We start from the raw sequence: 13,386 nt of genomic DNA on the forward strand, positions 1-13,386 counted from the left end.
TAATTAGGCTTAGCATGGTCTCAATCAGTGTGTGTTTAAAAAAAAAAAAAAAAAAACCACACATCATACCACATACTGATTTTGTTTGTACTAATATTAAAGGAGAACACACACACCTGATTTTTATTAATGTTCCATTACATAGATTTCCTTAAAAGAATAGAGTTTTAAATAGGATAGTGAGAAACCATTACATCTAAAATACATACAAGACATTTGCTTCCTTGCTTAACAAAACAAATAAGCCAAAATATTGCCACAAATCTATTAGTAAATACCCAGTGATGTGGTATAGTGACTCCTATCTCATCCACATTGGCACTGTTTCTTGATAAGACCAAATTGGGAGAATCTGTTTAACTAATTTGGCATCCTTATACACCCATAAAATGACGTTTTTTTTTTTCTTTTTCTTAAGGCACTATAGACAGTAGAGACTTAAAATAAGAAAGCGCCTTGCTTTTAGGGAAATTTTTAATATGGTTATGTTATTGAAGATCACCTAGTGCAAAGGTATGTAGCCATTAACCAAAATCTAACCCTCAGGCTATTTGAAAGGATTATCCATAATTACAGCTCTTCAAAGCAACTGAGGATTTAGCAGAATGATCCCACAGCCCTATATGGAAGGAAGTTATCATCTCTTCAGGAAATTATTCTTTACTTAATCTACCAGTTATAAGTACAGCAGTTGTAAGTGTATCTGATTTTAAGTACTTTTGGTATATAATTTTATTTTTCTTCAATCTGAATGCTGATTTATAGAAATCCAATCCAGGTACAACATGTCTTTAATATTGGGAGCGTTCACCATTCACCATGGTATGACTTTGCAAAGCACTGTGTTAACACATTGAAAATATATAAGCTATATCCTTGGGTACTATGAAGCAGGAGGATGAAGTAAATGCAATAGCAGAGTGTGTGGCTAAAAGCATGGACTTTGGAACCAGACCATCTGGGTGAAATTTCTCGCTCTGGCACTTATTAGCTATGTGACCTTAAACAAATTACTGAACCTCCCTCTGCCTCAATTTCATTATCGGTAAAATGGAGACAAAAACTTGTGCTTACCTTGATGTGGACGTCTGGATGACTTTATGAAAAGCATTTAAGACAGTGCTTGGCACATAATCAGTGCTATATAAATAATAGCTATCACTATAACTATATACGAGTAATAGGTTATACTACCTATCGCTATAATTAATACTACATATCCTATGGAAGGTTCTCTATCTAATTATCAATTTAGTTAAGACTGAAAAGTCCCAGTTAGTCTATGAGTAAGGCACTTTGATCTTTCATTAGAAATGCAAACAGCAGGATACTTACTGGAACAACAGGTTTCAGACTCTGGCCACCAGGGTGTGAAGTGCTTGGCTGGGAATCAGCAGGTGGGCCTGGCGCTGGGTCACTGCTTCTCCTCACCAGCAGTGGAGTACCTGGAGGACAAAGGACAAGGAGAGAGGTCAAAAGAACCCTGGTGGGAAGAGAGTGCATGGCACAATGCACTTTAATTAAAAAGGTTTACAACATGCTTTTATGTAAAAACATTCTATTTCTAAGGATGCTTGTAAATTAATCCATTTAATGATCTTTTGTCATCTATTTATACAATGACACATGGAAACAAAATCTTTCAGCTCTCATGTTTCCCGACTTGCATTTCAAAATAAGCCATTTATTTATCAAAACTGTTAGGTAATGCAAAAGTTGACAGTGTACAATCTAAAAACTGATATAGAAAATATATGTGAGTATTAAAAAGAATGATAATCCAGCAAATGAATGAAGGGGTTCACACAGTGTAATCTGCTATTCAGTAGAGCCAGAAGTATAGTTATCACTGCCATTTGGTGCTTCCCAAATCTTTGAACGATGAGATATATATATACATGAAATATGTTATTTGCTGGGGTTATAGCATTAATGTCTATTTAAGTTCACAAAGAAATTGGCTCTGTTCTCTTCCTTTTCTCCTAAAGCAGACAGAACTGATAAAGTAAGTTAGTTCTTCTAAAAGTATATCCTGATTTCTTTTTAATTTAATGAAAGCTTCCACTATTAAATATTTGAGTCAGTTATTAAATTCTGAAAAAAGATCATACTATTAGAAAGTTCAAATAAAATTCAACCTTAGCAGAGCTAGTAGCCTAACTACTTTGATTGTAATTAGGCCTAAAATAATTTGTTTCATACAAAATTGGCCACTACAGAAAAAAATCTCAAAAAAAATCTGCTTGTGGTTTAAAAATCACTCTCATATAAAAATTAACTTTTTATTTGTGTACTTTTGGGAAAGGAGTGGAAAACAGTTGAAATGCAATTTCCCATATATCAATATGAAAATAATTCCCCAATCCTCTCAAGCTATTGTAGTTCAAGGAACATTTTTCATCCATTTTGTAAGTTATTCACAAAACCTGATTTTTATATGTGCTTCAACATTCTTAGTCTGTACAAAGCATAGAATTGCTAATATTTTTCATCCTTGCCCAGATAGAAGTTGTTTTTTTTTAAAATAACTTCTTTCGTAGTAAGAAATTAACATGCTTAGGATACAGACCTATACCAAAAGGCATTATAAAGTCCAAGACCACATTCCTTTATTTCTTTTTTTAGTAGACATCACTACATTTATTCTCCACATTCTCCATCGTAAAAATTTCTTAAGCAACTGACATACCAATAATTGTATGGTTGGAAATTGTTCTCTAAATGAAACATTTAAAAAAAAAAAAACAAGAAGAGTAGAAGCAAAAAAAAGTACCATAAAATCTTAAGAAAAAAATTTTATTCCCTCCCTCAGGTGATCTGAAGACTAAGCTCCTTTTAGATTAAACCTCTCAATTATCAGTAACATGAAATGAACAAGTCAGTATAAATGCAATATTCTCAGAAGCAATCCATTATTTTTAAAATTAAGAAGAAAATGGGGCAAAATCCATGAAACAAACTTGGTTTCCAAGCATTTAACCAGGCTAGTACACTACAATCAATCTTGAATTGGAAAAAACAAAGAAAAAAGGAAAAACATTATGGTTCACCAAGGTATTTTTCTCATTGCCAAAAAACAAAGTTGATTTAGAGGCACAGAAATGAAAATTTTAGTGATTGACAAATTTGTTTTTCAGCTGAGTCATATACAGATACATGAATATATAGAAAGTATATGACATGATTTTTGATGGGTAATAAATAAATTTTTCTAAAAGAAGCCACAGTAGATAATTTTCCTTCAACTTTAACAACACATACCTATGACTCCTCACTTATTGTCAATATCTGCTGTTTTAATAACAGAACGCTAAATTATTTAAGACATAACTTTATAACAACATGTATTCAAGTTCGTATATTCAATCAATAAGCCAGAGTATTACAGTATGTTCCCATATGACAATGATAATTTTGTACCAATGTATCAGCTATTTGGAACATTAAAAGACAAACTTTAAGATGGCTAGATCTTTCTTAAACATACTTTCAGCTCATCAGGAATCAGTTTTCTTCTTCTCCACATTTCTGCACTCCACACTCGAATGTCTCCTGGTGAGTCACCTTCTAATTTTTCTTTGGCTGTCTTGATGTGTTAATAACAAGTGCAAATCATTCCATATTGAAATTAGTAATGAGCATCTTTAAATATGAACTGTTATCTCCAAGAGTTTTAAACAACCCTTCTTAGAATTAATTTTTAAATTGCCAAAATCCATTTGAAGGTGACTGTCAGAAAGTGACTGAGTTCCGATTTAAACACAAAGAAAAATATGTCCTAGTGTGCAACAGAAGGCAAGGAATGGGAAGCACTGAAGATGATTTGGGCAAATCCTGGCATATACAGTAGAGCAGAAGTCACATTTTGCAAGCAAAGCTAACGCAAATGAGAGGGAGACAATTCCATCTAGTTTTATGGAACCTCCTGTTGGAGGTGGGGGAGGAGTCAATGAAACATAATCTCTGCAGTAAAGGAGCTTATAACCTAACAGTAGAGACCAGATACTAACATTTCTGTCCTGTGTCAGCACAGTGGAGAGGACTAGTTTATTTTCAAGTCAAATAAACTGAGCTTCACCCTTGTTGGTCCTGTGACATTGGACTTGGACTGTTCTGTGACTCAGTCTCAACATTTAAAACTGATAATAGCACATAACACAACTGACGGGAGGCTGAAATAGATTGAGGCATGCATGGAACATGGCACTGTTGGGTATGCGATTTTCATGCAGGAAATCCACCCTCACCAGTAAAAAGAAAGTAAAAGTATCTGTTATTTGTTGGGAACAGTGTTATCTGCTCAAAAAGCTGAACTCTTGAGAGTCAATTTTCATAATAATATATAAATAAAGTCTAATTCTGTACCAAACCAGATATAATCTTACAACAGAAGTCAAAATATTAACAACAAAAAAATGGGCCCCAAAATAAGTTTTTATACAGATACACACCTTACAAGTTTTGATTTATTACTGATTAATCTAACTATGCTGTATTTCTAAATGAATCATGAATGAGAAGAGCGCTTTATTGTGGAATTACTTTAAACTGTTCTGTAAAACAAAAAGAAAAAACTATGAAAATAAGCTAATCTAGTTAGTTGCCAAGCTGAAATTCATCATTTAATTTACCTCCTATGCAATGATTAATGCTGCAAAATGTCTGGTTATGTTATAGTATATTCATAAAAGAAATATTATTACAAGGTTTGAGAGGTAGCCAATTGCATTCTTTTGGAAATTTACTGTACCATTTTGATGTGTTAAGTGCCTTGTTGTAAAGTAAAATTTTCAGTCTAGAATTCATTATTTTTCTGACATATTATTTTTCATTATGTTATCTACTGTATCTGATTGTAATAGTTTTATCAAATGCTTATATTTTAATCAAATATGTAAATTTCAGAAGCTCTTTTCTCCTACCCACCAGTACCTTAATCATTGGTCTATTATATTGAATTTAATTCAGTTTCTTCTTTTTTAATAAAGAGGAAATTATCTCTGTTTAGAAATATGTTTTCCAAGCTTGTGCTTTTGTGTTCGTAAAAACATTGCAGGAAGAATTTAGGAATGTGACTATAGTTTATACTTTTAAAATGTTGTCTTACATTTACATTTTTAAGTGCCTAATTGTTAGTTAAAACTAATGTATATTTCTATTCTAAAGAGAATATGAGTTCTTGGTTGCTAATCTCTTTCATTTTGCTTTAAAAACATGCACGAACCTATACTTTGTATTTTCCCAACAAACCACAGTGACATTAAAAAAAAAATAAGATCAGGTAGCAAAAGGGTTCAAAAATGGGGAAAAATTGCTATTCATTAGTAACTTTCAACTAATTGAGAGTGTTATTAGATTTTAGAGGTAAAAGCCCTCAGTTCAGCTCAAGGAACAACAGTGTTCCTTAGAAACATGGTTTAAAAGACACTGGAGGCAAAGCCCAAATAACATAGGAATGTTATGTACTTTAAAGCAAAAAGTCTCATATAACTTGCATGATGTTTTTACACACAGTTAAATATTTGAGGTGCTACTACACACCAGGACATACACAAGGGGCAGATGATGATACTAAGAAGAACAGTCATGATGTTTATCTTACTCTCAGCTTATCTTTTAGAAAAGGAAATGAGGGTACAAGGAACATTTCAGTATAAGTAAAGGCAGGTACCAGTATAGGGTTTCAGGTGGGTTATACATGGATTATTGGAGAATTCATACCAATGAGTACACACACACACGGTAACCTGGACAAAGTTCCCATTTAGCCAGACAGGCTGAAACTTAAAGGAAGGCACGGAAACAGATACTTGTGTCAGGAGCAGAAGAGTCCGATTGGGTGTTAGCTGCTGGTGACTACATCCTACAGGGTCTTGCCACATCAGGAAAAGCTCGATTCTTACTAGAACACTTCCCTTCTATACTCAGGACCTATGTCACACTCAGGAAAACCTTACGTAACACTCACTCTACATACCTTTAAGAAGATGGCTAGATGTGTCAGCTTCTCCCAGGCTTTGAGCCAATTAGCATTGGTCAAGCTACATCCTCGTGGGAGGATAAGTGGCATCAGTCCCCAGGTGTCTATGAATGATGGTGAATCTTCTAATTCTCAAGTCATCACCATTTTAATTATGGTGACACTGGTACTCAAAGGGGTAAATTACTTATCCCACATCCCTTTTAAATGTCACTAAAGCAGTCCAGAGGAGGGTTACCTAATTCAGTTTGAGGAAAAGAATTTTGAAAGAGGCAGAAATTGAAGACTAAAATTGGTACACGAATGAATCATGCAAGATATAATGGCCAACACCAATGAGAAGTGTTATCTATATAGGTTTCTGTCTGTTAGAAATCACACACACACATTCTTTCTCTTTCTCTCTCTCTCTCTCTCTCTCTCTCTCTCTCTCTCGGTGGATTTTCTCTACATTTAGAGAATATGTTGGGATGGAGTTGGCTTAAATGACAGGTGACGTCATTTACTATTATATTTTACGGGTTCTGAAGGATAGGCAGTTACAGAGATTGAAACCAAGGTCCTGGAGAATTATATAACATATGATGATGCAGGTGGCAGAGAAAACAAATAATGGTTTTAAACATGAGCCCCACATCAAAAGTCACAAAAGCACATGTTCTAAATTGTACGGTGAGTAGCAGCAGGGATTTATTTATTTAAAGATGGTTAATGATTCTCCTGAGCAAAACCAGAAGGCCAGCCTGTCACCAATATTGGTGCCATTTCATCCTAAGGTGACTGACATCTGGAGAGCTGGGGGAGGGGTCACAGTGAGAGTGCTGATAAGACATCTGTAAGAACTAGGCGGCCCTGCGCACAGAGGGGCTGGAAGGAAGCGTGAAGAAGGTGAATGGGGCGTCAGCAGTCAGAGGCAGAAACGGACAGAGAAACTGGAAGAGGACACAGGAGAATTTACCAGCTGACAACATATGCAAGGCAAATGAGGGGAAGCAAAAACAGACACCCAAAAATCATTCTCAATTTTCTGGCTTGGGGAAGAGCAATAGGGAAGTTTTGGCAACTGCTATGATTTGTTTGAGAGAAAACATGAATCTTGGCTTCAGCCGGCTGAGTGTTAGAATTATTGGCTTTTAATCTAAAATGTCTTGATATGCGTGAGAAACCAAAGACTAGATTTTCAACTGGGCATTCATAAAGATGAATATGAAGTTGATACTGGAAATAATATAGGCTTCCAAAACAAGTGGGGAGAGGCAAATCATGAGGTGAACAAAGGAAAATAAAAGAGGGAGATAAAGTATAGGTCTATTAATGGCATCGCATGCAAAATAATGCAAAAGCCAGGATTTTATATTCTCCCAGAATTTTCAGAAAGAAAGAGATTCTAGAATGATGAGTGGTTAGTAAAGCCACAGAGGAGAGCCTAGAGGAAAAGGTAGAGTGGGAAGATGAAGAAAAGAACTAGGATGAACATGATAACCTGTTTATGTGCAAAGAAGAGTAAGGGCTGGTCTTTTCAGGTTCTCAACTTTCCTTTGCACTAAAAAATTCCTTCAGTGCTATGGAATTATCAAAACACTTGGACAGTCTGAAGAAAGAAAACACTCTCTCCTCGTACTGCTGCTGACACTTAGGATAGCAAGATAAATATGAACAGGAACAAAAGGTTCTGAAGTGAAATGCATCTAAATTGGCAAATCTTTTGCATTCATGATGAAAGTAAATTGTAAATAGCTAAAATTTTTGTAAATTTAAAAAGAGAGAAAGAAATAGGTAATCCATATTAATAGTATAGAAGACAGCATAGGCAGCATCTTGGCTTCATATAATACATTTCCTTAATAGACTCTGCAACTAGTCAGCACCTAGAACAATGCCTCTCGCTTATCTTGAACATTCGTTGAATGACTTTGACATTGAAATATAGGTATGTCCTCCAGAGATACCGTGCAGAGAGATGTGGGTCAGAAAGCCTGCCTCCTCAAGGTGGCTCTGGCACTGAAGGTGGCTCTGGCACTACGTTACCTCGAGGAAGCTGTTCCCCCTCCAAGTCCAGCCTTCCCTCCAGGGCTAAATGAACATGCAGGAGAGGCTACACTGAAGTCCCATTCCAGATTTGCAAAGAGGTAGTTCTACGATTTATACAGCCAATGAGGAAATTGAAGTCCAAAGAAATTAAGTTGCTCAGTCTTTTGGACTTGATTTCTATTTCAGTTTTATTCACTTGACACTTTTCTACTGTGGGGTCACATTCTCTATGCGGGTAAGTGCAGGGAAGTAAGAGGAATGACATGTCTTTAATGCAGCAGCGATTCTTTTAGTCTAAAGAGGTCAGCAGAAAGATAGATTTTGGTAGAAAGATACAGATAAAAGGAAATGAAAGTGGAAACTGAGTCACTAAGAGGCAAACATCAACCTCGGTCACATGGGTGTGTCCCACAAGACACCTGACACACTAGTCAAGGCATGCTGACTCCTCTCCCGGAGTGCATAGTCTCTCTCGCAGATGAGTTACCTGCCTTGCCAGTATTCCTATTGCTCCTGTCAATACCTCAGTAAAATGAGACTAGTGAAAGTGGTACACCATTTGTTTTTGAAGACAACTAGATTTTCTTTTTGTGTGGATTTTATGGGCATCAGATAGGGCTTTTCAGCTGATGCCTAACAAACTGCAGGGTCCTGAAACCTGGAGACCCATAAAAAAATTGGTAATGATATCAATAGCAGCACAATTTATGGCAAAGTACCGAGGAGAGATCACTTTCGCCGCAGGAGTGGCTGACCCGGTTTGGTGCCTGGCCTGTGACGAACACAGCAGCTGTGATATGCTTTCAGACACTGTGATGGAAAAACCACACAAGAGAAACCAAGCCAAATTCTACAGCTCAGAAACTTTAATCTTAAATATCACTCCATTAGAAAAGAGACTCCCAGCATTGCCATAAAAGGAGCAAGGAAGTTCAAGTTGACTAACATTTAGTATCATTTTTCTTTCATTTCAGATTGCAAAAACCTCATTTGTTTAACACATGATGGAAAAATGCAAGTAATTCACAGAATAGCCACTGACTACACAATGGATATGAATAAGCCCATGCATTATAAAGCATCTTTTCACGTTTGGAAAGCTGCTTAAATTGGAGTGTCAGTGCTATAAAAACAAGTGAAGGGGTTTTTAACTGACTTTTATTGAGACTTACACTTTTCTCTGAAGATGGCTGTGCCTTCAACTTGAAGTGTATTATTGCCATAATCCTAAGGGTAAACACTTTTTATTCTATTGAAGTTTTCATATTTTATACAGTTGATATACACAAATCTACGATTTTTCAAATTGTTCAAAATATTTTACAATATCAATTTACTCATGCTACTTAAAGTGAGTTAATTCCAGGTCTTAAACATGCACTAGGTCCCGACTGTTATATGAAGAATAATGACAAGATACAGAGGAAGTTCAGTATAAGCAAAGGTCCAGGTTCTTGAAAGGCATAAACTATAAAAAAAAAAAAAAAAGAAAGAAAACATGAACAAACAGATACCTGAATTAGTAAGTCCAAACAAGAGCTCCTGAATCATAGAGGTGGAGGGAAGGATTTCAACACGTGCACATCAAGGACCTCAGTGGTTTCCCCAATCTACCTCTCTAATTACACCTTGCACTACATTCTTTGCCATGTGGTATATGCCTCACAGGACTACCAGCCACTGTCTAAAAGTGCCCTGTGTCGTCTGCCCTCTAAATTACCATTTCCTAATATTGCAATCGGTTGTAATCCTGTCACACCTTTAAGGTCTGCTCCCAACAGTTATAAACAACCTCTACTTCTTTGGGACACCCAGATAAAGATCTGCCACGGAGCTAATGAACACAACTTCAAGGGCCCTCATTTGCATGAGCCCTTACATGATCCCCAGAGCAACCTTAGTAACATGATCACGTGATTATATAATTTTATAATATTTACCTATGTAAAATATTTTAATTTCAATAGGTTAATCCTGCTATCTTTTTCAACTCTAATGTCCCATCTATCACACTCTTTCTCCTGTTGGGTGACAATGGAGTGGCCAAAGGGATTTCTGGGATGCAGTGAAGGGGAAATTGAGTTGGAGATCTATTTCTTTTGAATATAACAGACTATTTTTGTGTGGTTTACAGACACGTCTATGGGTAGTTAACTTATTGCCATCCTAGTGAGTAATCTAAGAACGTTCTCAACATCCACTCACTGTGCCAGTTCACCCAGTTTCATGACATAAAGGTACAGGGCCAGGTGACAAAATGACATAATTATGCTATGTTTGCATCAAGCACTGGAAATATGCGGGCACTGGAAGACGCACAAGATATCAAATATACAAAGCCAGAAGCTAGTCTATGGAAAATTCTTTCACTCACCAAATGTATAAAATTATAAGCTGATAATTTCAGTTCTTATTGACATCTTGACAAACGTGAAGTTCTCGCCTATCCGGAACATACTTGAAAATGCAGCACAGAATTAAAATTCCTATGCTAGCGAGACACAAACCTGTACCAGTTTCACAGTTACAAGTAGGTGTATGTGAGGCCCCATGTTTACATATCCCAAATATCATTATTCAAACAAAAATCATTTGATTACTCATGCTAGAGAAAAAAATGAATTGTCCATTAATTAAATCTATTAATAATATTACATATGGAGAGATGACTAAAGAATATGCAGCCAAAATTGGAGAAAAAAGTAATAGAGATATTTTCAAGTGTTATTAATATTTTCATTTTTGTGACATCTGTAGTATATCAACTATTAAATTTTTAAATTGTGATTTTTTCATTCTAAATAAGAATTTGTTTAAATATATAAATTTTTTGTGATTTAGTTCTTTTCTTAAATAGCATCCCTCCAAATTTTGTACATTTAGAGTGTCGCAAAATGTGGATCTGCTTCTGTATGTTTTTAGAGGATGTTACATCCTCCTTTGTCTTCTGTATACAGTATTTTTCCTGTCTCCTTTTAATTTAGGCATTCAATATTTACTGAATGCCTAAAATATGCCGGACAGTCTTCTAGGCTCTCTGGCTACATCAGCACAGAACACACAAAGGTCTTGTTCCTGAAGAGTTTGTGGATTATTGAGGGAAGACAGATAATAAGCAAGGACATAAATAAATATGGGCATTTAAGATTGGGATAAAACAAGTTCTTCAATGGGGATATGAGAGAGAAAGTGATGGGGAGGGGAGTAAGATGGAACAATATTACCCTATAAGACCCTTGATGGCAACTCGCCTTAGCCAATCAATCACTTAGGGTTCCTCGCAGAGTGGGCACTTAGCAGATGCATGCCGAGCGAAACTAAACAGAGCTACAGGCACAAAAATCAACCTCTAAGTTCAGAAACCTTTGGAATCTGAAATGTCCCAGACAAGGGAATTTTTGGGATCATGAAAAGGCTGTATGCCCCTAATATGTAAATAAATTGCTACTGTCTGGTTTGTTTCCCTTCATCTACCACTTTTTTCTTCAGCATCAACATTTATTTTAAAACAAACACTATTCACACCAATGCAGCATATGTTATCAGCCTTGCTAGTTAATGGTAAATGAACATAAAAGTGTCATTAACACCGATGCTGAATAATCCCAGTAGAGGCTCTGAGATACTGGTTCCAATCTTGTCAACTACTGTGCTTTCTGAAGGAATCTACTGCCCTGTCAGTTGGTCTGTCAGGTTTCTACAGTCTATAGTTTACAGTCCTAGATGTTTACGAGGTTAATCTATATTCATAAGATTTGTGGCAACTTGTGGAATAGCTAGAAGCATAATAGTTGAGTGTACCTGAAAAGATTCTTTGGATGAGCTGAATTTTAAACAGAATTTTGAACTGAAGATATATGAAATAATATAGTGGTGTAAAATGATGACTAATATGGGCACAAGGTTTTTGAGTCTAGAGATGGACATCTACACATGGATACTGACAAATTTGCTCAGCCAGAAAGTAGGCATGAACCAAATGACTAGTGGAGCAAGTGACTTAGATTCCTTAGAAGACTAAGGAATCTGGTTAGAAGAACATTGCTAGAAGGCCTTAAAATGGGAGAGTTTTAATTTAGTCTAATTCAAATAGTAGTGAAGCTTCTCAAGGTAGACAATCCATAGCATTTTTTCCCAATTATTGAGGAACTGGTTAAAATACCTTTCTTGTAGCTTATGAAAGATACTTGTAGCTTATGAATATACAGAATGTCTTGACTAAAAGAATAAATGGAGGGATCTTTTTCCCATAGTTTCTTTATTAATTCCCTTGTAAAAACATAAAGTGAATCTTAGTAGGTGTCCAGTGGAGGAGGTATGAACTTGGGATAATTGTTTGATTCAGCATAGAACACATTTGGGACAGTTCAATAGGGCAGTGATGTTCATCTGTAGTAAATGTTTTTAGAGCCATCTTTAGTCCTAAATTTTAGGCTACAGCCCCCATTGAGTTCAGAATAGCCTATAAAAGAATACTTCACTAGCTCTTTGCAAGAAGAGAAAGGGAGAAATAAGCAACGCCTTCAGGCCATTGAGATGCAGTTGCAAACAATTACTGGCAACATCAAAGTACTAAATTCAAATCACCAAGTCCTTCTTGATAGATGAGAAACATCCACAAGTCAATTTAATGCATCCTGAGCACAAATCTATATGATTTATCAGCTGCATTTGAAATCTTTGATCATTATGTTTTATTGGATCACTCAAAGTCACCGGCAGGACTGGTAAAGAGTGGTGGGTTATGGAGCAACTCTTATCTCTAAGGAACACTTAAAAGATGGTTTTATTCCAATGCCTGTGTATCCCAAACGCTGTTTTCTGTGTAATAGCAAAGGACCACTTGGGCTCTTTCTTCTGATGGATGTGGAAGGCATCGCTTCTACTTAACAGCACTTAAAATTCTAAACCGGGGTCAATCAACTGAAGCTCATTCCAGAAAACACACAAAGTGGGCTCCTCTGGCAGGGAACATGCCTAATGAAAGCGCCAGAGGAAAATCTGACTCTTTCCTGCACTGAGACTTTCCAACATTTGCAACTGTGGCTTGAGACCTCACTTGTTGACCCATAGCTGCTCCTAGAGCCCAAGGATTGGCTTTAACCTCAGGCACCTTTCACATTACACATCTGGTAGGGAGAGGTCATGTTCTGTCCTCAATGTGGCACTGGCCCAGCTGTCCAAGCCTTTGTGGCCTCACATTAGATAAGTGAAATCTGATCCCCTGAAAGTACCCTGGAGGACCACCCAGGTGTTTCACACGGCTGCTGTCTTGCTACTAAATAGGTTCATTACACAAGCTGGAGAACATTACCCCAGCAGACTAATTCATTTGGCAACATAGCAAGGCAATGATCCACGGATTATTATTGACT

The 13,386-nt window shown here is 36.4% G+C and overlaps 1 protein-coding gene across 1 annotated transcript in view; it reads right to left on the reverse strand.

The window, feature by feature from the left end:
• LOC105818884 (partitioning defective 3 homolog B-like) overlaps positions 1 to 13,386 on the reverse strand; it is a gene marked incomplete at its 3' end in the record, with an annotated part of 167,617 nt that overhangs the window by 79,059 nt on the left and 75,172 nt on the right. The window contains exon 3 of the mRNA XM_012655022.1: positions 1,336 to 1,445. Within this exon, the coding sequence (XP_012510476.1) occupies positions 1,336 to 1,445 (110 nt within the window). The remainder of the gene's footprint in view (positions 1 to 1,335; positions 1,446 to 13,386) is intronic.

The sequence above is a fragment of the Propithecus coquereli genome, unplaced genomic scaffold (genome assembly GCF_000956105.1).
Source record: "Propithecus coquereli isolate 6110/MARCELLA unplaced genomic scaffold, Pcoq_1.0 Scaffold113, whole genome shotgun sequence".
Lineage (NCBI taxonomy): Eukaryota > Metazoa > Chordata > Mammalia > Primates > Indriidae > Propithecus > Propithecus coquereli.